General features: G+C 37.0%; 1 protein-coding gene across 4 annotated transcripts in view; it reads right to left on the bottom strand.

Moving 5' to 3' along the window:
* WDR33 (WD repeat domain 33) overlaps positions 1-25,940 on the bottom strand; it is a 105,424-nt gene that overhangs the window by 44,009 nt on the left and 35,475 nt on the right. For all 4 annotated transcript variants that reach the window (XM_081243113.1, XM_081243115.1, XM_081243114.1 and 1 more), the window contains exons 2-7: positions 18,963-19,189; positions 17,654-17,722; positions 16,108-16,212; positions 13,554-13,649; positions 13,214-13,365; positions 11,445-11,542 (exon numbers count right to left, since the gene is read on the bottom strand). In XM_081243113.1, coding sequence (XP_081099239.1) covers positions 11,445-11,542; positions 13,214-13,365; positions 13,554-13,649; positions 16,108-16,212; positions 17,654-17,722; positions 18,963-19,166 — 724 coding nt within the window. In that variant the 5' untranslated portion in view covers positions 19,167-19,189. The remainder of the gene's footprint in view (positions 1-11,444; positions 11,543-13,213; positions 13,366-13,553; positions 13,650-16,107; positions 16,213-17,653; positions 17,723-18,962; positions 19,190-25,940) is intronic.

The raw sequence follows: 25,940 nt of genomic DNA, 5'->3' as shown, positions 1-25,940 counted from the left end.
CATGGTCCTTGGTGAGCCTCCTCCAGGACTGAAACTCTCCTCTACCAAACTGAGTCTTTCAAGCACCTATCATCTCACAGGCTTCAATCTCTAATATCCAATTCCCAAATCAGAAATGTGTCAACATCTTATTTTCTCATGGTGGAAGGATAGCAGATTTTCCTTTTTTTAAAAAAAGGTACAAAAGCAATTATATCCCTAAAAAAAAAAAAGGTACAAAATATAAAGGAAAAAACTACATTTAAAACACTTAATTCAAAAAGTTAAAGTATTTTATAGTAACATTTAATGATTTTTCTGCTAGAATTTAATAAACCAAACAAAATGCCTAGTGTACTCTTGAATCTTTGTTTTAATATTTTATTTTTACCCAGAAGACCCTTGGTGATTTACATTTGCATGGCACATTAAAACATTCAATCTGTAAAACTAAAAATGTCCTCAAAAATTAGACTAAGCCACTTGAAAAAGATGTAAATGGAAGTTTCCATAAATCTCTGAAAACTAAATTAAATGATCTGATTTGACCATTACAAAAAATATGTAAAATATTAAAAACACCAAACTTCTGAAGTATTTCAAAACATTGAGGGCCTACAGAAAGAACATTAGAAGCGGGCGGTGTACTATATGACCTCAAGAAAGAAGCAGGATTTATGTTCAGAAATCATCAAACTTACAATGAATGCTCTTTAACTTCTAATACCTCCTGTAATATCATCCTGTTTGCTCTTAGAATCACTTTATCAGTTGGGCCCCTATCTGTTACATCCTATGTAAGGATCTAGATCCCACCCTGTAACAAACTCCACCAAAGACATCTGGGATAGAATAGGCTACACGCCCAGCCAGTCGGCTGTCAGCTGGCAAGTTGGATGGGATGGGGAGAGAGGATGATTAGGAGGCTGAAATAGTTGATACTAGATTTCTATATTTAAGCCGTCTATTGTGACAAAAAATATGTGGAATACACTTTCCCCAAAACTTCTAACTTACTGCTTATCACATTCCTCATCAAAGATGACAAACAGAAATGACATTTTACCAGAGCTATCACTAGTTCACCCAACTTTATTATATTGCTAAATGGAGTCTGAAGTTTAAAACTGTGATCAAATTCAGTCAATAGGAAAAAAAACCCTGTTCTTTCCTCAGAGAAAAACAAGTGCTGTCCCAAGGAATCAACCTAGACACCGATTACCCCAATCTGCTGCAGTGTTATAAGTTGTGGAGACTGCTGGATCTCAGTTACTCAGCACTACGTTCCCCAGAGTACCAGGCCAACTTACAAAACATCTGAAGAAATGAAAGAACTAGGGAAATGCTGAAAATGCTGCTTAAGGGACAAGGTCATGCCTTGTAAATGTATCAGCAAAAGAATCAAGCTCAGCGTCTTGACCAGTAGGTAATCATTAAATATTCAATTCATCTAACAATTAAAATAGAATCTTTAAATGTTTCCAAATGAGATCTTAAGATCTAAACTTCCCTTTACTCTTTGCCCAATTCTAAGCGCTGAATTTTTTACACCTGAAAACATTAGAAAATCATGACAACTGTTTAAACAAGTGCTCGTATTTATGGACTACCTGTAAATAAAAACTTGTACTACTGTAAAAACTAATGACAATGGCTGAAAAATATTTAAATGAGAAAAGCAGAATACACTTCTGAAATAACCATTTTAATCCTTAAATAGGCAGAGACAGGGAAACAGGTTCTGAAATTAGCTTTGGAAATGACATAATAGCTGGCATCCACTGAACACTCTTTATGGCACTAGTTAAGTGCTTCTTATGAATTAACCCATTTACTTCTTGCAACTTAGTAGGCTGGTACTATTATTAATCCCCATTATACACATGAGGACACAACCCCAGTAATGTGACTTACATGGCTGCTAACAGCTAAAACTGTGAATCACATTCAGATTGTGACTGTAGTAATACACAATAGTATCTTTTTATACACTAACTTCTGTTATGTAGCAGGAAACTAGTAAAAGAAGCTAATCAGAAAAAATAGTACAACAGTATTTTCAAAAGAGTACAGAAGCAAATCAAGGAAAGGAAATTAAGAAAGCTCCACACAAGGGAAAGTGAGATGATAGAAACCACAAAATGACAAAATAAAGAACAGTAGAAAAAAAGGAAAAATAATTTAATGAAAATATCTTTGAAAGTCTAAACTACCTAATAGAAGGCTTAGGTGGAAAAGAGGCAGGAAGGAATCTTTAGAGTGCTGAAAACACTCTGTATCTTGATCTAACAGGTGGTTAGATGAGTGTGTAAATATGTAAAAATACATCATACTGTACACCTAGGATTTGTGTACTTTACTGTATATGTATAATATGATCTAAAAGTATAAATATTTTAAAATATTTTTTATAAGATGAGGTGGCTTTGAGGCTCCATTTACTTCAAGCAACAGGATTAAATGATCTAATGTCTCACCAAAAATATTTTTAGAACAGAAGGTGGCAGTATCTCCTCATGGGATAATATCCCATCCACTTAACCCTTTGTAATAAATGTATCCACATGCTTGACTTTCAGGCTTTTGGGTCTGCCTTAAAACATGAAACTAGGGCTTCCCTGGTGGCGCAGTGGTTGAGAGTCCGCCTGCCGATGCAGGGGACGCGGGTTCGTGCCCCGGTCCGGGAGGATCCCACATGCCGCGGAGCGGCTGGGCCCGTGAGCCATGGCCGCTGAGCCTGCGCGTCCGGAGCCTGTGCTCCGCGACGGGAGAGGCCACAGCAGTGAGAGGCCCGCGTACCGCAAAAAAAAAAAAAAAAAAAAAACATGAAACTACAGGGCTTCCCTGGTGGCGCAGTGGTTGAGAGTCCGCCTGCCGATGCAGGGGACGCGGGTTCGTGCCCCGGTCCCCGGTCCGAGAGGATCCCACGTGCCGCCGCGCGGCTGGGCCCATGAGCCATGGCCACTGAGCCTGTGCGTCCGGAGCCTGTGCTCCGCAACGGGGGAGGCCACAACAGTGAGAGGCCTGCGTACAGCATAAAAAATAAAACAAAACAAAACATGAAACTACAGTTAACAGACAACCTAATCCAGGTTAATTATTATCAAATAGAACCATCCTTCTGAAAAAGGAGTGCATTCTATAATCTCCGTAACAGTTGGCAAAGCTAAACATGGCACAACTTCAGCAAAGGAAAGCCTAACAGCTCACAGAATAGCCCATTCTCTTTTCAACAAAAAAGTTCCATAATTAAATCCAAATATCATGTCCTATTTTCTCCCCAACCCCTTTATTCTAGACATATATACAATAAATCCAATCCTACTTCCATACAAAAGCCTTTAAATATTTGAAAATGACAAAACTTGTCTTCAATCTCTCTTATCCAAGTTGAATACTAAACTTCCCTTTACTCTTCCTCATGATTTCCAGATGCTTCTCCATTCTAATCATCTCCCATCAATAATTAAGCCCCATCGTTCTGAACATCACTTTTACAAATAGGGGAAGGCATGACACCTCAAGAATTCACACTTATCATCTAAAACCCATGATCGTTTTTATATGAACTCTCATAAACCAGTCTAATAAACTCCAGAATTGAGGTTGAAAACCTAAATACAGAACTTTACATTCATCTCTATTTAAAATTTAACATAATATTTTTCTATTAAGTTTAATATCACACTATCTTCTTGAATCCTGATGAGATTCAAGAGGTTCTCTCTAGATGAGAATTTCTGCTTGTAATTTTGAATTACCTGTAAATTTGCAAAGCAAGCTATCTTTAATAAAAAATGTTAAACAGGACAGAGGCCAAGTAAAGGATCTTGCAGCACTCTCTGCATACTTGCCTCACAGATAACAAACCACCAATGAAACTTTTTTGGAAATGACCAATCATGCAGCTATAAAGCCATGATCCTCTACCATAACTCACAGATGAATTCAAAAGATTGACTACGGTTTGACTACAATCTCCTTCAGCTCCTCCGGTAATTCTAGAAAAATAGGGTTGTTTTAGCATGACCTCTTCCAAACCACCGGTTTTCAATGGAAGCAGTAATGTCCCTTAATGAGCATTTTGTAAACTTTTCTTCTCAGAGCCTGTATGCATGTGCACTGGTGCCTTTTAAAAAAAGTTTAATGTGTAGCAGTTATTATCAATGAAGTTCATTTCAGAAGAGTAAAACTATTTATTAGACAAAGCAATTAATAGGCTTTACAGGACCAAAACCAGCTACTCTAACCTTTGATGACTCCTGGTTATCAAAAATTACTTTTGTTTAATAATATATAAAAAGTTTCCACTGCAGATAAAATATTGAGCTCCCAGGTATGAAGTTTCTTGGACTCACCTTTGTACTTTGGTTCTGCACTCATGTTGATTTCCCTCAGTATTTCCTAATTGTTTTAATGTGGTAGAATACTTATGGTTTCCACCTTTGACAAAACAAACCTGGAAACTGAGTGAGGATTCCCACAAGCTGTCCAAGGGATATGCCAGGTGCAGAAAATGCTGAAGGTTTAACTCTTGAACAGATAATTTAAAAAGGAGAAAAAAATACACAGCCTGAAAACAGCAACAACTTGGCCACTTTTAAAGCCACATATCCTAAACTGGATCTCTACATGATGTCTGCACTTTTGCCCACTCAGAAGTATAGACAAAGGGGCATGCACTAGTCGGGGGAGGGCTCTAATAAAGCAGCACACTGGGCTATGGAGAAGCTCTACCTACCCCTGCTCAAAGGCACCTTGTGGTGGCTGGCCTTCCCTGGGGTTCCCTAGAACCAGTGCAATACTTAAAAACAACAAGTTAAAGCAGATACAGTTCACAGGGCTAATGCAAGTAACATGGTATTCTAAAATCATGCTAAGAAGGTAAACTTCTCTCAAAGAGAACTATATTAGATTATATTCAGCGGAAAAAAACATAAAGAGGCCTCAGCAGATTGATTTTGAGACATAGTAGTGTGTTCTGGACAAATTAAGACTATTTTATGACACAATTTGTAAAAAAGAATAAATGACCAAGAAAATACCATTTCTTCCTTGAAATTCTTCTTCTAGTCTCTTTATAACTAAAGAGATCACAGCATGGTAGGTGCTTCTTAAAAATTCCTGAGATATGATTTAAATCAAATTTTAAGATGGTTTTCAGATATATAATAAAAAAGTGAGTAAAGGGAAAAAAATGACTATGAAAAAAACAATATTTGTTTTGGTACTTAATGTCCCTAATTGGCAAATAACTTATTTGTGGTGATACCATATTTTAATCATATACTTTTATTAAAGGATCTACCCAGTAGAAATGAAGAAGCCAAAAGCGTATTATATATTTATCTACTTTTATCAGCTCTTTCAAAAGCTCTGAAATTTAACTTTAAAAACTATCAAATGGGCTTCCCTGGTGGCGCAGTGGTTGAGAGTCCGCCTGCCGATGCAGGGGACACGGGTTCGTGCCCCGGTCTGGGAAGATCCCACATGCCGCAGAGTGGCTAGGCCCGTGAGCCATGGCTGCTGAGCCTGCGCATCCGGAGCCTGTGCCCTGCAAGGGGAGAGGCCACAACAGTGAGAGGCCCGCCTACCGCAAAAAAAAAAAAAAAAAAAAAAAAAAAAAAAAAACTATCAAAAACTTGATTAGCTGAGGAGCTCTATAAGAGGGTAACTAATTCCTCAGCAAATAGAAATTTAAGCCTCACTGAAGGCAGACTGAAGCAGACAATTACAGAATATTTACTAAATGCAAAGATGAAAACTGACTGCCTAGATTACGAGTCATAGTAATTTGTTGCTGTCAAAAAACTGGAATCTTGGGGCTTCCCTGGTGGCACAGTGGTTGAGAATCCGCCTGCCGATGCAGGGGACACGGGTTCGTGCCCTGGTCCAGGAAGATCCCACATGCCGCGGAGCGGCTGGGCCCGTGAGCCATGGCCACTGAGCCTGTGCGTCCGGAGCCTGTGCTCCGCAACGGGAGAGGCCACAACAGTGAGAGGCCCGCGTACCGCAAAAAAACAAAACAAAACCTGGAATCTTTATACACAAAAGAATGTCTGGAAATAACTCTTGACTCTTAATTATAACAGTGAATAAGACAGTAACAGTGTGTAGCACTGGCATCCCAAGAAAGCTAAGATCTATTTTCAAGAAGTTTTTGCCACATTTGTGCAATATCTTAAGTGTAGAGTTAGAAAGGACAAAGCCCAGCATAAAAATCTAAAACAGTTCCTGCAAAACTGTGAATGGACTATATAAAATGAATATTTCAGGACACTACTACACTAATTTCTTCAAATAATTTGCTTTAGAAGTAAATGTTAAGTCTTCTTCCCTCTCATGATATACCCAGATAGTTATTTATCAATACATAGGAGAACCTACCATGATCCAGTCTGTTCAGGAGAGCAGAGGGAAAAGAGCCTTAAATAAACGCTTCCTCAAAATAAGGAATCACAGATAAGAGAAAACAGGTGTCAATCAATATATATATATGGGCCCACATGATTGTTTGGATGATGTGCCTGAAGTACTTTTAATATTAAAACATGCTATGTTAGTGGAAGGAGTTATTCTGCTATAGGCTATTTATTTTAAAGGAAGCTGGGTGTTTGTTTTTTGTCTTGGAGAGAACAGAAAGGATTTTGTGGAATGTTCTGTACAAATACATTAGGTCCATTAATCATAAACTTCATGGTTTGGCAATTTTACTTTAAATAAGTAAAATTATTTCCCATGAAAAGCATCAGAGGGGACTTCCCTGGTGGTCCAGTGGCCCGCACTTCCACTGCAGGGGGCATGGATTCGATCCCTGGTAGGGGAACTAAGATCCCACATGCCGCAGAGCACGGCCAAAAAAAGAAAAAGAAAAAAAAAAATCAGAGATTTTTTTGAACACTCAGACTTTGTAAACATGTCTTTACACAGTTCAAAAACACACTTTTTGAACCAAAAGATCTTTGCAGAGGAGTTTATCTCATTAAGAACCACAGCCAAATACAATCAGGCATGGATACGCAAGACTTAGTAAAAATGCTAACAGTATTCTTTTTCATAAGCTGTGTGTACTCGGGTTCATTTCCTCTCCATGAGTGCTATATTTTAAAACTGAAAACAGATCTTACCTCCTGAGTAAGTCTCAGTACAACTCCTTATGTCCATGTTCTATTTATATAACCTAGCTTATAACTCACCTGCAGTTTGAACTATTCATTGTGGTTTTTTGTTGTTGTTAAATATACATTGAAAACCTATAGCCTATATGGACAGCTTTAAAGAAGAATGGTAAAGTAAACTTGAGTACCTAAATTCTCTCTACCCACACTTCTCTCCTTTCCCCCCAAAAAACTCTACAATTCTGTCATCACAGCTCAGGAAGACATTATTACATCCATGCTGATGATATTTTTAAAACATAAAAGAGGCAGTTTAACATAATAAATAAGAGCATGAACTCTGGAGTGAAATAACATGGGTTCAAATCTGAGCCTCATCTCTTACAAGTTATATTACCTTGGGGAGGTTTACTTAACTTTCTTGTACCTTGGTTACTGATTCGTAAAATGTGCAATAAACAGTATTTATCTCATAGGGTTACTGGTAAGATTAAATGAAGTACTGGTTACTGGTAAGATTAAATGAAGTATTTAAAATATGCCTGATACATAGTAAGTGTAATGTGTCAGCTACTGTTGTTAAAATCAAGAAGGTAAAACAAAATTAAAGCATGCTAAAGCTGATAAACTGGATTCTTTTTAAGTTATATATAATATACATGTTATATATCATATAATATATAATTATGCTTCTCATTAAAATTTACTCTGTATTCTTACTGATTCTACATTTTCAATCTTTCACATTTTCATTTTAGTCACAAGTGATCTGCTTCTAACTTTACACTGATAAAACTACACTTTTTTTTTAAAACTATACTTCTAATACTCTCATGACTCTTCTCCCCTAATATCCAACAATATTGTTTGTGACAATATCTTACCTTTCCTACTAAACTTTAAGAAGCAGGAGGGTAGGAGGTCATCATACCTTATTTTCTTTTAAATTTCTTCTACCTATGATAGCATGCATATAATATATGCTAATTAAATAAATGGATTTTAATGCCTCTATTTCTCTTGGAGTCAACTGCATAAACACCTAGAGGCTCATTTAGACTCATGTATTCCTGGTGCTTAAATGTTATTTTAATCCCAGTCCATAATTTGAGTGCTGCAATTCATACTAGAAAAGGATAAATGTGTATAAATTACACTGATTTGCATATGCTTTGGAAATGGGTGGACATATACATGGTACTTCTCAATGTTGCAGTATATTCCATTTCACAAGTGTTTCCTTTTCCCATCTATGGACCAAACATTACAACTTCAAAGTAGCAAATCTGGCAACAGATCGATGCTCATTTTTTGTTAAAAAAACTGATGATTTTCTCTTGTGTAACTTCTTCTTTTTCCAAGAAGCATAAGAACAATCTCAGTAAGGACACTAAAAAGCAACTGTAAATTCTGCACTCACAGGGATCCTGTAAGCTTATAGCTGAAAGACTGCATTAAGAAGACATGAGAGCTGTCTTCAAATACTTAAAGGGCTGCTATGTAGAAGAGTACAGACCTGATTTTTTGTGTTCCAGAAGGGAGGACAAGTTATAAGAAAGTGGGTTTCTGATATAAAGAAAGAACTTTCTGAAAATTAGAGCTACCTAAAATTGAAAAAGAGATTCATGTGTGGTAGTGAATACTGTATCACTAATAATGTTTTGTGAGTAGAAAACTGGTTTTGGGGAATGATGTAGAAAAGTATTAGATAAAGAGTTGGACTACGTGATCACAAACATCCTCCTCAATCAAAATGTTCTTGGATTTTCTTAACTTAATCCCAAGTGATGGTCTGATGCACAACACTAACATGCCTTCGGAATATGCCTACCTGCCTGGCGTCACACAGCCTATGTAGGCTACATGAACATCACCCCCTTTCTATAGGGCAACTGACATTTTAGAGGCCACCCTATCTGCTTAACTCTGTGATCCACCTTTCTCTCTACGAACAGAACTAAATTAAGTTCACTTCAAATTTTATTTGAAGAATTTCACATCAATCCTTGAGACAAGTGGAGTTCCATCATCCCCTGATCCCCAAGCCACCAAGTGAAGAATAGAAAAACTATAACAACATTGGTTTCACTATTTTATAATCATCTCTAAAGTTCAGAAAATTTAGAAAAATGAGGAATGACAGAAAATGGATAATTGGAAAAACCCATCTACTACACCAGATCCACTATCAGAACTACTACTTGGGTGGTATAATTAACTTGGCTTATATATTTATACTTCTCATATACTCATTGAGGTACAAAGAAAAAAATCATGACCATAAAACAAGTAGAATACTGTTTAAAGGAAATAAAAAACATGAATAAGCTAGAATACAAATCCTAAAAGTACATGCAAGTTCATTATACTCTTGTGCATGTTTGAAATTTTCATAGTGAAAACTTAAAAAGAACACCCACATGAAAAATAAAATTCAACTCTCAGTATAGACATGATATTGGTGTATTTTTTAAGCTATAAGAACAACAGGTAATGATTCAGCATCCACATTATCCAAATCTACCTGGACTCAAATCTGAAAATATTTAACTGCTAACTAATAACTCATGTACACTAAATTTCAGAAGAAAAGTTCTTAAGCACTATTTAGAAACAGTTTCATTACCAAAACTGAATAACACTTCATTGGAACCTGGGATTGAAAATGCTATCTTATAGCAGCTTTTCTTCTTCTTCTTTATTTAATCCAAGATGCAGAGTGGTTTTGTATCAGACTTTACAGTTATTATAGTCCTAGGTCACTGTAAAATTAATGGTTTTGATCCTTTAGAATTACTTTCAATAAATAAAATTATTTGGTTTCCTCTATATTTCTTAGGATTTTCAAAGTCTGGAAAAAGTTGTTTCCCTTATCACTGTTTAGCAGCTAAGACTTCTACTAATAGTGAGGAAAGATGCAACATTAGTGTAGCATTAGGCTAGTTGTCAAGTGACAGGATGCTAGTCCCGGCTCTGAACTTCTTTTACCTTGAACATGTCACTTAGGCCTTCTGGGTCATGATGCTCATCCATACAATAACTCAGATAAGATGATTTCAAAGGCTCCACCTAGTTCTGAAGCTGTACAATATTATGACCTCATTGTCAGGACACCCCTTCACTATGACAGGTGAAGGTACTATATCCTTATGCTAGCTATCACAATACATTACTGTGGATAAAACCCACACAAAATGTGCAAAGCCAGGAATGTTTAAAAATTGTGATTTAAAAAAAAATACTGGCTTGAAATATGGGTTAAATATCAAGAATACTTAGCTTCTTGTCTAGAAAGCATCGACACTATATGCTGTAAATAAAGCTCTGAAAAAGGTATAAAAAACTTATAAGTCAACCAAGATAACTCTGCCGACTCTTGAACAAAAAGGGCAATCTCTGAATAGTAACTGCTTGACACCCAATATCTGTGGCACCCATTCTCCCACCCTGCATTTATGTGTCAGAGAAAGATGTTACTTTTATGGTATATTGGAATGAAGAGTATGCAACAGAATGTACGCCTTGTTAAATCAGTACAGGTTCAAATTAAGCACCTGAGAAAACTACCTTCCCAATTAATAATAAGCTAATGAGATTTAGTTAAAAGTGTAAATGTTTTTTGTTTCAATGTTTGTATTGAATATATAAAACACACAGTTAATTTCCTTAACTTACTTTAACAGCACTGAATTCACATAAATGGTGTTGATGTACTGTATTTCAACAGCCCCACCTTAGGAAGTCTAAAACTAAGTTAATCCAAGTGAAAATACGGATTTCTTTTCTAGGATAGAGAAATTTATAGATGTTAGTTTATAATTATGAAATCAATAAAAGTACATAAAAATCCCTCCAAAGCTTAGTAACGAGTGGGCCACGTAGTACTGAAAAACCACCTCCTTTCAGAAATACCAATACTGAGAAGGGTAGCTAGTGAGACCTTGGTTAATGCATATTGTAAAAGGCCTGCCAGGAGAATGCGAGCTATATAAATAAAATTATTGTGTCAGTATGTTGGTGAAAGCTATCCTGGGTACAAGGCAGGAAAAGGAATATAGCCCTAATGGATGCATACAGATAAGTAAGTAATTGGGAGGAGAGGGGAGGAGAAGGGGAACATGTGTATTTAATTTATAGCTCAAAGAATTCAAAGATAATATTAGTAGTAAAAATCTACAAAAATGATTGTGAACCACAGAGTTGTTTTCTTTAAAGAGACTGACTGAGAGGGTGTGTATGTAAAACAACTGAATGAAGATGTAAGCTGGTATTGTGGTATTGTGATGATTTAAACCACAAATGCCTTCCCTATTTAAATATTCCAATCAGTACTGTTAGTACACGTACCTCGGAGAATTCTTTCCTCATGGCAACGAAGAAAGTCCCAGATTCTAACAGTGCCGTCATCAGAGCATGTAGCAAATTTATTATCCGTGGGTGAGAAACTGTTACATGAAGACACACAGCAGGGGAAAGAAGTCAGCATTTAACAGATTATCTGTGCTTCTCAGACAGGGAAAAATAAAAACACTGTGCTGCGTTATAAACAGAAGAGGGAAGTATCCACAGTGAAGAAGACCTTAAGGAGAATGTTGTCAGCTAACAAATGTATCTCATCAAAAGAAGAATTCAACAGAGTAGCTGCTTCTTAGTTTTCAATCATCAATATTCAGAGAACTTTATGAGTGTATTATTAGTACTAATGTTACCCACACTCCCCAGTATAGTATTTCCTATGGTACCAACAGAAAACATGGAGCTGATTTAAATGTAGAAACTAAACAAATTCTATCTTTGCAATATTCCTGTAAAGTCTTAAATCACGTAGGAATACTGCTCAAAAAATTAGCATCAGCTTCTGCTTCAAACTTCATAAAAGTTTCAGACAGGCTGTTTAAAGACTGGTTGCTACACATCCCTACCTAGGATGTTTCTGATTTATGTAAAAGGTCTGTGGAAAACGTTCACACCTTCTTCCAGGCAAACTATCCCATGAACGTTGCACTTTTTGAAGAAAACTAACATGGGGACCTTCTGACTGTTTAAAGCCAAAGAATATGCTTGCGAAGGAGGACTCCATTTTTTTCCTCCCTGTAAAAGACCATCAAGTTTCTCATCTAAGAACTCCCCTGAACTTCTGAACCCTTTGCCTAAGAAAGGACCAACTGCGAAAACTCAATGTATGGTCAGGACAATAAGGCAAAGTCTTTGCAGAAGCGTGTTTATCCAATAACTTTTGTTAAGATTCTGAGAGTAGAAACAAGTGACTGCAGTGGATGATGTTTCTATAAAGATGTCAACCTCCTCCCACACGTGGGTGGCACAACCGTGAAGAATGCTGCTTAGCTTTATTCTGAGGCTCCAGCAATTCTTCAGGCTTGTTTTTGAAGCTTTTTTTTTTCCATTTCTACTATACATATCTCACGGATATGTAAAAATATACAACTCACTGAAAATATTGTAAACTCCCACGTATGATACATTTGCATTACTGATGTTATCAACAGTGAATCAGAAGGAAAGTCTTCTTGACATTGGTCTGCTTACAGTTTCAAAGCTTGAAAGAACCCACTCATTAATCCATTAATGTTTGCCACATCCAGAGTTACTTGTGAGAGTTTTTAGTCCTACTGTACTTTCCTTTTGAAGTCGTGGCATAACCAAGCCAACCAGGGTCTTCACTTAAGCCTTTTTTATCTTGTATTTTGTGTGAACTCTGAAGGTGTTTTCTGTAGGCTTTAGATTTTATTCAGTTGTATAATTAAAGACTGAATTCTTTATTTGGAATGAAATATTCTTGTCTTACATAGTAGGTAATAAAAATGAATAACGTATACACATTATTAACCATAAACGAAAAGAGAAAACCAGTGCAAAATGCGGCAGACAATACATCTCTAACATATTGCAAAGGCTGATACCGGGACAACACTACTTCAGAAAAGTGCCAGCAAAATGGTGAATGTGTGAAAACAAAGAAAAATATTGTGCTTATAGGGTGCAGAAAGTTTCCCAGAATCTGACAGAGCCCATGCATCTCTGCACCCAGAATACACTTAGAGAATAATTTAACCATGACAATAGGGACTACAGAAAATGGTATATTGTGTATAAACCTGGCCTCTCTAATCGCCTCCTTATGTGCCTGGAACATCTTGACGTTGTTCATGTTCGACTGCCAATATTTCACATAGCCTCCGTGGTCCGCTGTCAACATCCACATGTCATTATGTGACCAAGTCATGGCTCTCACTGGGCTATCGTGAGCCTGTGAAAACATAAAACATTTGTAAACATTATATAAAAGAATATATGACGGAAGCCTTTACAGGACCATATATTAACTCATAACAATCATCGGTCCAACTGTAAGTTTAAAATGCCAAGAAAGTAACTACATATCAAGTTCTTTAACAGTAATATGGGACGATGCTACCATCTGATGATTACTGTTACCTGTAATATTGTTTCAAAATTGAAAGTGAGTCCATTCCACAAGGTAAACTCTCCACTAGAGGCTCCAGTGACTAACCGTCTTCCTTCTGGAGTCCACTGGGGGGGAAAAAAAGACATTATACAAGGTCACGAATCCTCAACCTTAATTTTTAAAACACTTAGAAAGTCTTTATTTATAAAATATCCAATAACTGACATTAAGTGGACAATACTGACTTTCACTTAAGACTATAGCTCAGATTTGTAAGTACTTTGTCAGAAAAGAACTTGTATTGACACAGTGCAAGGAAAGCTCTAGCACTTTAGCTCATTAATTAAAAATAATAAGTGCATTTTATTTATTTATTTATTTTTTGGCGGTATGCAGGCCTCTCACTGTTGTGGCCTCTCCCGTTGCGGAGCACAGGCTCCAGATGCGCAGGCTCAGCGGCCATGGCTCACAGGCCTAGCCGCTCTGCAGCATGTGGGATCCTCCTGGACCGGGGCACGAACCCGTGTCCCCTACATCAGCAGGCAGACTCTCAACCACTGCGCCACCAGGGAAGCCCCAATAAGTGCATTTTAAATACCTGTTAAGTTACACACACCTAGGCACTCTAAAGAGCATTTCAAAACAAAATATGCAAAGACCTAATTTTTCTAGAATACATGGCAGACCAACATAAATAAGATGGTCAGCCACCAGAAAAATTCAAAGACTAAATGTATAAACGATTTGGTTTATTACAGCTGCTAGTGAACCAATTCAGGCAAAAAAGTTACCAGTGTCTTATGAAAAAACAGTATTATATACCAATTTAAGGACATCAAGGCTATCAAACTTTTCCTGGAAACTAAACGTACAATATATACTACATACATGTATACATATTTTTTTAAGTTCTTCGTTCACAGTATCAGGCAGTGACAGGTCTTATGCTAATCTAGTCTCCAAAAAAATGTAATACAACAGAGGCATGACTAACAGTACCTCAATATTTCAATGTCACAATTTGCACACTGAAGGGAATCTGTGATATATGCTTATCAACTCAAAATGCAACATATTTTTTCTTACTTTTATTTTCAAGTTTCTATAGATTACATGTTCATTTTCCTTAGATGTAAATACATGAAATATCAATACAACAATCCTATTAGTAAAAAGTGTGACACAGAGTTGAAAACTACAAGTGTGTTTATAGGATGAGATACATGATATGAAGTCTGTTTGGTAAATTTCACAGATACATGCGACAAGCCAGCCTTTTACTGTTTACCTGCAGATCACAATTTTGATTATTATTAATAAAATCCTCCTACTTTCCTAGTTTCTGTTATCTGCTATGGATCCCAACCCAGTAAATACTACAAGCAATCAAACTGTAGACTCATGACCCACAGTCTTTATGTCTTTAATACCTTGTAATTTGGACTTGCCTCTACTATGTGCAAATTTCTTAAGACTTTATAGCTTGATTCCCAAATGAGAAATTTACCCATCTAACAAGATACAGGACACAGAATGCTCAGATTTTATTCATTCCAAAAAGGTTTTGTGTTATGCTAACAGGATATTAAAACTAGCTGCCATCATACTCCTTTTGCCAAATTCCCCGGCAAACAAAATTACACTACACACTGGTTGGCTCTCCTAATACAAAAGCCATTCAAATAATGTTTCTTTACTAATGGTTTCTACTGTAATAGGCCTCTGAAGCAAACAGGAGGCCTAAGACTGACTACCACATTTGTACGGAGCTCAAGCAGAGTCTCCTCCAGCAACTCTCAGTCCTCCTGGCTTGTCTATCACAACTCTCTAATAAGAAGACCTGCTTATTTTGCTCATTTGCCACAATGTTTGCCATGACTGTCTTTTCTCTGTCCCATTATTTTTTTCAATTCTTATTTGCTCCACTTTGACTATTAACTTTCCTACATTTCTGGACTTGATATACTGCTAACCAGCAAGTGCATTCTTGCTAGCAAACCACAAAAAAATGATTATACCATTATCTATGGAAATATTAACAGGATGCCTGGGAGACAGAGATGGGAAGACTTATTTATTGCAAACCCCTTCAAATTTTAATAATTTGAACCATGTTATTAATATATATTTTTAAATTATATTTTAAAAATTTTAGTGAAGAGTACCTACAATGTACCTTCATGGAGCTGACAATTATGGTCTACCATTGGTCTTCAGCTCTTCTTAGGTGTTTTCCTTCCTAGTAACCCTAAGAGTTTTCATTCACCTTGAGATGCTGCTCTCTAAACAGTAACAAAACATTCCTATTCAAGAGCAAGTCAGACAACTGCTGTAACACATATATCCATGGCCAGCTCAGAGAGAATTCTATGGAAATTGCAACATGAAGCAATCCAAAAGTACTACCTTACTAAATGTGGATACAGTAGATAAATGATTGGATATTTCAAAATAAAAATACAAGCAATACACTGATTTTTATCCCAGATATACATTTAAAATAATGTTTAATTTTCTTTGCAAATATATTTGCAGGCTAACTCAGAGTTAATTTTTCCAAAAAATATCAAACAGAATACTTACCCTAACAACAAATACTGGACACTTTACTTTATTTGTTGATGTTCGAACAAACTTTGTTGTTACTGCATTCATAGGATTATTCAACATTCCAATAGGTGGAACCAGCTACAAAAAAAGAAAATTGGGTTTAAAGATCACAAACGGCATAAACCAAGGACATGACAAGGTAATTACTTCAACATTTAAAGACAAATTCAGGACCATATAGGACTTTCAAAACACTATTATAATAGATTACAATTAGTCTATAGTAATTAAATGAAGAAAATGGAGATACAGGAAAGTTAAATGCCCATAATTACTAAATAAACAATAAAAGCAAGTGCCAGATTTCCCCCAATTACTTCTCAAAGTCAACACAATTAAACACATTCATAACAAGCCAAGTTTAAAATTAACTTTCTTGTTACAGAGACTCTGAGGCAGTGCAATCTTTTGCTGGACACTGCTTTAAACCCCAAATCAAAAGTTCACCTGTCGGGCCTCCCTGGTGGCGCAGTGGTTGAGAGTCCGCCTGCCGATGCAGGGGATGCGGGTTCGTGCCCCGGTCTGGGAGGATCCCATGTGCCGCGGAGCGGCTGGGCCCGTGAGCCATGGCCGATGGGCCTGCGCGTCCGGAGCCTGTGCTCCGCAACGGGAGAGGCCACAACAGTGAGAGGCCCGCATACCGCAAAAAGAAAAAAAAAAAAAAAAAAAAAAAAAAAAAAAAAAAAAGTTCACCTGTCATCAGATTAAAAGGAAAATTTTAATTGAGATTAAAAAAAATAATAACCCGGGCTTCCCTGGTGGCACAGTGGTTAAGAATCTGCCTGCCAGTACAGGAGACATGGGTTTGAGCCCTGGTCCGGGAAGATGCCAAATGCCACGGAGCAGCTAGGCCCGTGAGCCATGGCCGCTGAGCCTGCGTGTCCAGAAACTGTGCTCCACAACGGGAGAGGCCACAACAGTGAGAGGCCTGCATACCGCAAATAATAATAATAATAATAATAATAATAAAATAGGACTTCCCTGGTGGCGCAGTGGTTGAGAGTCCGCCTGCCGATGCAGGGGACACGGGTTCGTGCCCCGGTCTGGGAAGATCCCACATGCCACAGAGCGGCTGGGCCCGTGAGCCATGGCCGCTGAGCCTGAGCGTCCAGAGCCTGTGCTCCACAACGGGAGAGGCCGTGACAGTGAGAGGCCCGTGTACCGGGGAGGGAGGGAGGGAGGAAGGGAGGAAGGAAGGAAGGAAGGAAGGTAGGAAGGAAGGAAGGAAGGAAGGAAGGAAGGAAGGAAGGAAAGAAAGAAAGAAAGAAAGAAAGAAAGAAAGAAAGAAAGAAAGAAAGAAAGAAAGAAAGAAAGAAAGAAATATATATATATATATATATATATATATAAAAAATAACCCATGGTTTACACAGATATGTTATACTATCCCTTTAGGAATGTTTTATTTTAATTATAAAAATGTAATAAGAAAAGTCCATGTTTGAATTAGAGATCCCATAGTTCAAATGTCCAAGCAAAGAGGTTTCTATTAAGCTAGCATGACATATCTTATACTTACATCATTATAATAACCTGCATCAGGCTGAATTGCCCGCATATCTCTCTGGTCTCTTTGCCATATTCTATTCTGTTAAAAATAAATAAATTAATCAATCAATCAATATATTGTCTAATTATACTCAATTTGAAACATAATATTTACAAAATGCAAGCTGTCGTTAAATGTGGAAAAAAGAAGACTAAAACTTTTCCATTATGTTCTAAAACATAGATAATAGTGTGTATCTTAAGAGATTTCCCCTCTTAACACACTGACATTGCTGAGAATTTCCCTCCTTTCTTTACTCATATTATGCCCAACCAATCATCCAAGATGCTGCTGACCCCAACACATTCTCACTGACCATACCTTAGAGTAAACGGAAAAAGGACAAGGGGTAGACAGACGTTCCCAATTCCTTCAAAATCCTCAGCACAAAACAATTCCTCTTATCTTGGTGTTGGTTTTCTTAATTCCTCCCAAACTTTCCTAGTCTAGTTTTCCACCTGAAACACCTGAAAAAGCCTGTATCTGTCTTTACCTCTGAATGAATATTTTTGCTATGTACCTGCAACATACTAATTATGCCCAATATGCATATAGGTCTGTTAACAACTTGTCTCAGGTAATGAAAAGCAGACAAATCTTCTTCACGGGAGGCCGAGCAGACCAAAACCTGATTAACGTGGCGTTAGCAATGAAAACAGCAAATCATAGAGGCTTAAGACAAGAAAGGTTAAGACAAGTAAATAAAAAACTCAAAGGGGAGATGTGTCAAGCTGACACAGGTTTAGGCAGACCCCTCCTCTGCCTTTATTTGCCATGTCAGAGTTGGTTTCACCCTATAAGACTGTAGTAGGTGCTCAACCTTCATAAGTAAATAGAGCCCTTTTCCCTGAGGGGCTTGGAGAGTCGTGTTCTGATGCCAGTGTCTTGGACATGCAAGTCACTATTCTGAACACATGTTGTAATACAAATATTCCTATGTTGGTAGTCTCTTAACATTTCATATACACTGTGGGTTTAACAAGTGTTTTAAAGTTGGCCTCGTTGGACAAAAGTACCCTCTTCTGAAATACAGTGTGAACCTTTAGAACAAAACATATTTTTAAGTTGGAGTCTAATAATTTTTGAGATTATTCATGCATGCAAAGAGTAAAAAAAAAGGACTCTTTTTTATTGAGGTGATTGGTTGGCTTCATTTGAAATTCTACTTCATCCTACTAATTTAAAAAACACAGGTATACTCATTACCCTGCATTATAAAAACTTTCTTCTTTTCAAGAAACCAAAGTTCGGTCATCTGAAGTACATTAACTGGACTTACCTCCAAATACTTAATTACAGATGGATTATAGTCTATGGTTTTTCGGTTTACTGCTTTTCTCATTCGTTTTCCATCAAAAGTAAGCTGTTGCATTGCTTGCTGCTGTGCAAAATCAGGTCGCTTATAAAACAGCTGTCGAGGTGCCTGGTGTTGGAACCTTGGCATATGGAAAAAACGAGGAGGAGAACCAATTTCTGTAGCCATGGTGATGTTTTCCTTCTATGACACTAGGGTAAGGAAAAAGCACTGTCACAAATATATCAGCACTGTAACACTGCCTGAAAATATTTTTAAATGAACATTTTTTACACTTCTCTTCCTTTTCCTAATATGCACCATTTTTAGCTTTTAGTCGATCTATTTCCAAAATGAACTATTAAATTTAATGGCAGAGACCAGTTACACATTTGAAAAAGGTCAATTCACAGAATAAATGCTAATAAGTATTTGTTGTAAAATTTAGCCTGACGGAAGGAAAAATCACTGTTTATAACAGCTTGGGGCAATTGTGTTGTGCACGTGTGGGGTGGGTAAATTGTGGAGGGTAAGGAGGGTAAAATCACTGAGAACTGTTCACATTTTTAAAATGAAGTTTTCATTAGATGTTTGATAGTAAAACACATCATTTTAAGTTTATCGTAAGACCCCCATTTTATACAAGAGCCACTAAAACATTTTAAAACCTGACATTTTGTCCTTTTAAATTTCCTAGGACTAGTGTAAAAAGTGGAATAAACTATCTTGTTTCACATGAATGCTAAAAGTATGTATATCTAATTTCAGGCTCAAAGTAACTACCACAGAAACTTATTTCTCAGTATGTGGATTTACATATTTATAAGGCAATATTAAGCTAACATCTGAAGAAAAAAATATTAAGAGCTTACAGTTTTTCAACTTTAGTGTTCTACAATTAAACTTACATTCCAATAATACAAATATGCATGATTTAAAACCACATTTTCAAGCATATTTTAAAAATCAGACCATGAAAAAAAAATCAGACCATGATTTTTAACACATAAAGGGTGTTATAACAATTTTGGTATTTTTGTTTGAAAAAGAGGAATGATTAGACTCTCCATTATTTTTCTATATTCTTACATTTGCCTTTCTTCATTCAAGACACTAAATAAAGGACCTGAAAATAAATCTGTGATTTCCTCTGGATGAAAATATTCTTAGTACTAGCTAATTCACCCTTGACCCTTTAGTATCTCCTGAAACCATTTAATAATGATAACAGAAAGGAAATGGGGCAGGAGGAGGGGTGAGGGTGGGGAGATAAGTCCTGACTCCCAAGACAACAAAAGTAAACAGTGCAATTAAATGTGCATCTAATACATATTACTCCCACTACTCTGGAGCAATCCCAGAAGACCCCTGACAAATGTTCATCTGTAATGAGATGAGACACATTCTCAGGCTATGTGTATATTAAATTAGAATGCATTTGCCTCAATAAGGTTGGTGAAGGAATCTGTTTATTCAGCTATCCCATGAATCCAACTCAGTTTCAGCATGCAGATTTCAATTAACGGCTTTAATTCAGATGTCTACGCCAGTAATTCTAAAAGGATGCAGCTTTGGAAAGTATATTTTAAAATTACTATTTTTTCACTTTATAATCATCAAATTTCTAATTTTATTAGAAAAAATTATCCTAATATTCTAGTTTCCAATATTATTGATATCAAATGAGAATAAAGATTTTTACATGTATCAAAAGAGGCTTAAAAATTATTCAGCCAAAAAAACAAGGGAATGAAGTGCTGACACATGCTACAACATGGATGAATCTCAAAAACACTACCCAAGTGAAAGAAGCCAGACGTAAAAGGTCACATATTGTATGATTTCATTTATACCCAAATCCAAAACAGGCTAATACATAGTGACAGAAAGCATATTAGTGGTTGCCAGGGGCAGGGGAAGGGCAGAATAGGCAATGACTGCTTAATGGGAATGGGGTTTCCTTTGGGGACGATGAAAATGTTTGGAACCAGGCAGAGGTGGTGGCTGCACGACACTGTGAATATACTAAGTGGTGCTGAATTACACACTTTAAAATGGTTAAGACAGTGAATTTCATGTTATATGACTTTTACCTCAGTTAAAGAATGGGGGGTTTAATCTGCTGGAAAAACTTTTATATGGAGAGTAGATGAAACATTATCAGAAAGTTGATGGTATTAAAGCTGGGTGACAGGTACCTGGATGTAAAGCACTAACCAAGAGCCAAACCAAGGATCTACTGTAGAAATATGAGGAAAATGACTGAAGTCAAATACAAAACAACCAATGCGTTGTTACTAACACTCTTGAATAATTCACATGTTAAAGCTAGAAAAAATATTACTCCTTCATTTAAGACCTTTCCATTTACAGATTTGTTGAGTAAAACTTGTTCTGTAAAAAAGGCCTTTAACATTTCCTTGAATGGTCAAGTACCGCTTGTGTTCTAGAAATAAAGGTCCGGCATGGGGACTTCCCTAGTGGCACAGTGGTTAAGAATCCGCCTGCCAGTGCAGGGGACAAGGGTTCGAGCCCTGGTCCGGAAAGATCCCACATGCCGTGGAGCAACTAAGCCCATGCTCCACAACTACTGAGCTTGTGCTCTAGAGCCCGCAAGCCACAACTACTAAGCCTGAGTGCTGCAACTACTGAAGCCAGCACGCCGAGAGCCCGTGCTCCGCAACAAGAGAAGCCACCGCAATGAGAAGCCCGCACACCACCACGAACAGTAGCCCCCGCTCGCCGCAACTAGAGAAAGCCCGCACACAGCAACAAAGACCCAACACAGCCAAAAAAAAAAAAAAAAAAATTAAAAAGGTCTGGCATGAAGAAAATGAAAAAAAATATTATATTCTAAATCAAAATCCAGCCCTAAAATAAAACAAGAAAACCTCCTGACAATACAGTAAGCAGTCTTCATAAATGCCTTACACACTCCAGCTTCACTTCTGCAAACCACTGTAATTTGCCCAAAGTCAAAACAGAGCCTCTTAGTGGCTGTTATGAGCTGAACTGTGTCCCCCCACAAATTCGTATGTTGAAGTCCTAACTTCCAGTACCTCAGAATGTGACTGCACTTGGAGATAAAGCCCTAACCCTCGTGACTGGTATCCCAATAAGAGAAGGATATTAGGACGCAGGCATGCACAGAAGGAAGGCCATGTGAAAACATGGGAAGACGAAAGCCATCCACTAGCCAAGAAGAGAGGTCTCAGAAGAAACCAACCCCCTGCTCACACCTTAATCTCAGATTTCTACCTTCCAAAACTGTGAGAAAATTAATTTCTGTTGTTTCAGCCACCCAGTCTGTGGCGCTTTGTCATGGCAGCCCTAGCAGACTAACACAGAGGCAGAGGCAGAGGAAAACACCTGGACCTCCCGACTCTCCTTCAACTCTTCTTCCTTCGGGTTGCCAGAAGCCTTCAGCAATAATGATCTCACAGCTTTCGATGGCTGAAACGGCAGGTTGAAAACTGAATGGCCCAGATAGAAAAACCATCAATCAAATCATTAAAACTATCCTTTTCAGGCTTCACTCAGGACTATACTTCAAGGAACTATATATATAACCAAATACAGAAAAAGAAACAAAAGCTTTATCTTTCATAAAAATAATTATTGTAATTTCGACTCACTTAAGTACTCACACCTGAGCTACACTAACAGAAGACAACAATTTAAACCAGAAGGCAGGGTTGTCCCCAAAGCATATTCATCTCATATCTGGGGTAGAGCGGGAGGGAGGAGGATGGAGGGGATGGGGTGGGGAGAAGAGGGCTGTAGGCAAGACAGAAACTGAGGCAGAATGAGCATAAGTAATTTGCATAGGATTATTAAATACATACTAACAATAGACCAAATTGCTAAGGAAAAAAATCACCTGACACATTGAATTCATCATGTCTTTCTCATACACATAAACCTTCAATGTTTAAAGAAATCAGCACAATTTTATCAAGTGCCTACTTTTTATTACACCTAGCATAGGGTACAACATATTATCCTGATTCACTGAATATCACTTCTAAGTTCATAGATTTCATACTTTGTGTTTTTTGGTCCCCATCTCTATTTTCGGCAAATACAAAGACTCCTGAAGTCACAAAAGTCTGCAGCATATTCTTAGCCTTCAAGCTGGCAACTACTCTCCAAAATTAGGCAGGTCATGCCACTTCTCTGGATCTGTTTTCTCAACCTGGACAAGTCTAATGTAGATAACTTCAAAGATCCTTTTTGCTCAAAGATATTATTTTGCATGAAATATATTATTCTTTTAGCCAATGTACTGACTAGTCTGTTGAACAAACTGGAATACCCAGACGCGTGTGTGTATGCAAATCCATACAAGCATTATAATTCTGCTTCTTGTCCCAACTATTACAAAATAACCTTTTATAATCTTAGTCATGTGATACTACCAAGGGTATAAATGAAGACAGGGAAAAAACCACAAATGCTTTTTTTTTTTTTAACAGCTTTACTGGGATGTAATTTACACACAATAATTTCAACGCTTTAATGTATACAATTCAGTAGTTCTTAGTGTAACCACTAAAAGACTTGTGTAACCATCACAACATCCAATTTTAGATTTCTGTCCCCCCACAAAAAAACCCATTACACATTTACAATGTTTTTTCATTCTCCTCAACCCTCTCAGTCCTAGGCAATCACCAATCTACTTTCTGCATCTACAGATTTGCTCTTCTGGGCATTTCATATAAATGGGACCATATAATATGTGATCTTTTGTGAGTGGCTGCTTTTACTTTACATAATGCTTTCATGGCTCATCCATGTTGTAACATGGATCAATACTTCATCCCTTTTTATAGCTGAATGCTATTCTATTGTACGGATATTCCACATTTTGTTTATTCATCTGTCAGATTGACATTTGCTCTTTTTCCACCTTTTGTTTGTATAAACATGCTTCTGTGAACATTCACGTACAAGCTTTTGTGCAGACATAAGTTTTTATTTCTGTTAGGTATATATTTAGTAGTGGAACTGCTGGGTCATAGGGTCACTCCATGTTTAACATTTGGAGGAACTGTCAAGCTGTTTTGCAAAATGGCCACCCATTTTACATTCCCACCAGCAATGTATGTGGGCTCCAATCTCTTGTCTTTTAGCCTAGCATGTCATCTATGCTGGAAAACGTTTCACGTGTAGTTGAGAAGGATGAGTATTTTACTGTTCAGTTGAGTGTTCTGTAGACATTTATTAGGTCTTGATAATTCATAGTGTTGTCCAAGTCTTCTATATCCTTGTTGATCTTCTGCCTAATTGTTCTATCCATTATTGACCATGGAGTACTGAAGCCTCTACCTAATGTTGTGGAATTATCTATTTCTTCCTTCAATTCTTCGTGTATTTTGCTATTTTCTTCTTCATGTATTCTGGTTTTATCTTATTCAGGACACATGTTAATAATTTTTGAATCTTCCCTTTTTTTATCATAAAATGTCCCTTTTCATATCTAGTAATTTTGTTTGTTTTAAAGTCTATTTTTTCTGGTATTAGTATAGCCACTTCAGCATGCTATGGTTGCTATTTGCATGATGTATATTTTTTCATCCTTTTACTTTGTATACATTAGACCTTTGAATCCAAGAAGCGTCTCCTATAGAAAACATTTTTTTAAACCCTGGTAAACTTCTTTTTAAAGTTTGACAATATATGACTTTTGATTGTACTGCTTAATTCATTACACTTAGTTTTTATTATTGATATGGTAGGATTTATTTATGTTTAACACTGTACCTTTGGTTTTGTACATGTCTCATGTTTTTGTTTTTTGTTATTGTTGTTCCTCCATTTTCCTTTTTTTACATATTAATTTTATGATTAATAACGTGATTGTCATGTTCTACCAAATAAACAGACAACTTTTATATATGAATTGTCACTACAGCAAATCTCTAGATCACTTTGGGAAGAATTGATACATTTAAAATATTGATAGTCATTATTTACAAAGATATTTTTTTTAACATCTTTATTGGAGTATAGTTGCTTTACAATGGTGTGTTAGTTTCTGCTTTATAACAAAGTGAATCAGTTATACATATACATATGTTCCCATCTCTCTTCCCTCTTGCGCCTCCCTCCCTCCCACCCTCCCTATCCCACCCCTCTAGGTGGTCACAAAGCACTGAGCTGACCTCCCTCTGCTATGCGGCTGCTTCCCACTAGCTATCTATTTTACATTTGGTAGTGTATATATGTCCATGCCACTCTCACTTTGTCACAGCTTACCCTCCCCCCTCCCCATATCCTCAAGTCCATTCTCTAGTAGGTCTGTGTCTTTATTCCTGTCCTGTCCCTAGGTTCTTCATGACCTTTTTTTTTTTCTTAGATTCCATATATATGTGTTAGCATACGGTATTTGTTTTTCTCCTTCTGACTTACTTCACTCTGTATGACAGACTCTAGGTCCATCCACCTCACTACAAATAACTCAATTTCGTTTCTTTTTATGGCTGAGTAATATTCCACTGTATATATGTGCCACATCTTCTTTATCCATTCATCTGTTGATGGACACTTAGGTTGCTTCCATGTCCTGGCTATTGTAAATAGAGCTGCAATCAACATTTTGGTACATGACTCTTTTTGAATTACGGTTTTCTCAGGGTATATGCCCAGTAGTGGGATTGCTGGGCCGTATGGTAGTTCCATTTTTAGTTTTTTAAGGAACCTCCATACTGTTCTCCATAGTGGCTGTATCAATTTACATTCCCACCAACAGTGCAAGAGGGTTCCCTTTTCTCCACACCCTCTCCAGCATTTATTGTTTGTAAATTTTTTGATGATGGCCATTCTGACTGGTGAACTACAAATGCTTTTCTTAAAGAAAAGTCATTACAAGTTTCACATTGTAGAATTGTGCTAAACAATAACTCATTTTATTGAACCTAACTTCTAATTAAAGTAATAAAAACTCTACACTAGTAGTAA

The sequence above is a fragment of the Mesoplodon bidens genome (assembly GCF_964165515.1).
Source record: "Mesoplodon bidens genome assembly, chromosome: 8".
NCBI lineage: Eukaryota > Metazoa > Chordata > Mammalia > Artiodactyla > Ziphiidae > Mesoplodon > Mesoplodon bidens.
The sequence above is the reverse complement of the archived record's forward strand: the minus strand, read 5'-3'. Positions and strand labels throughout refer to the sequence as shown.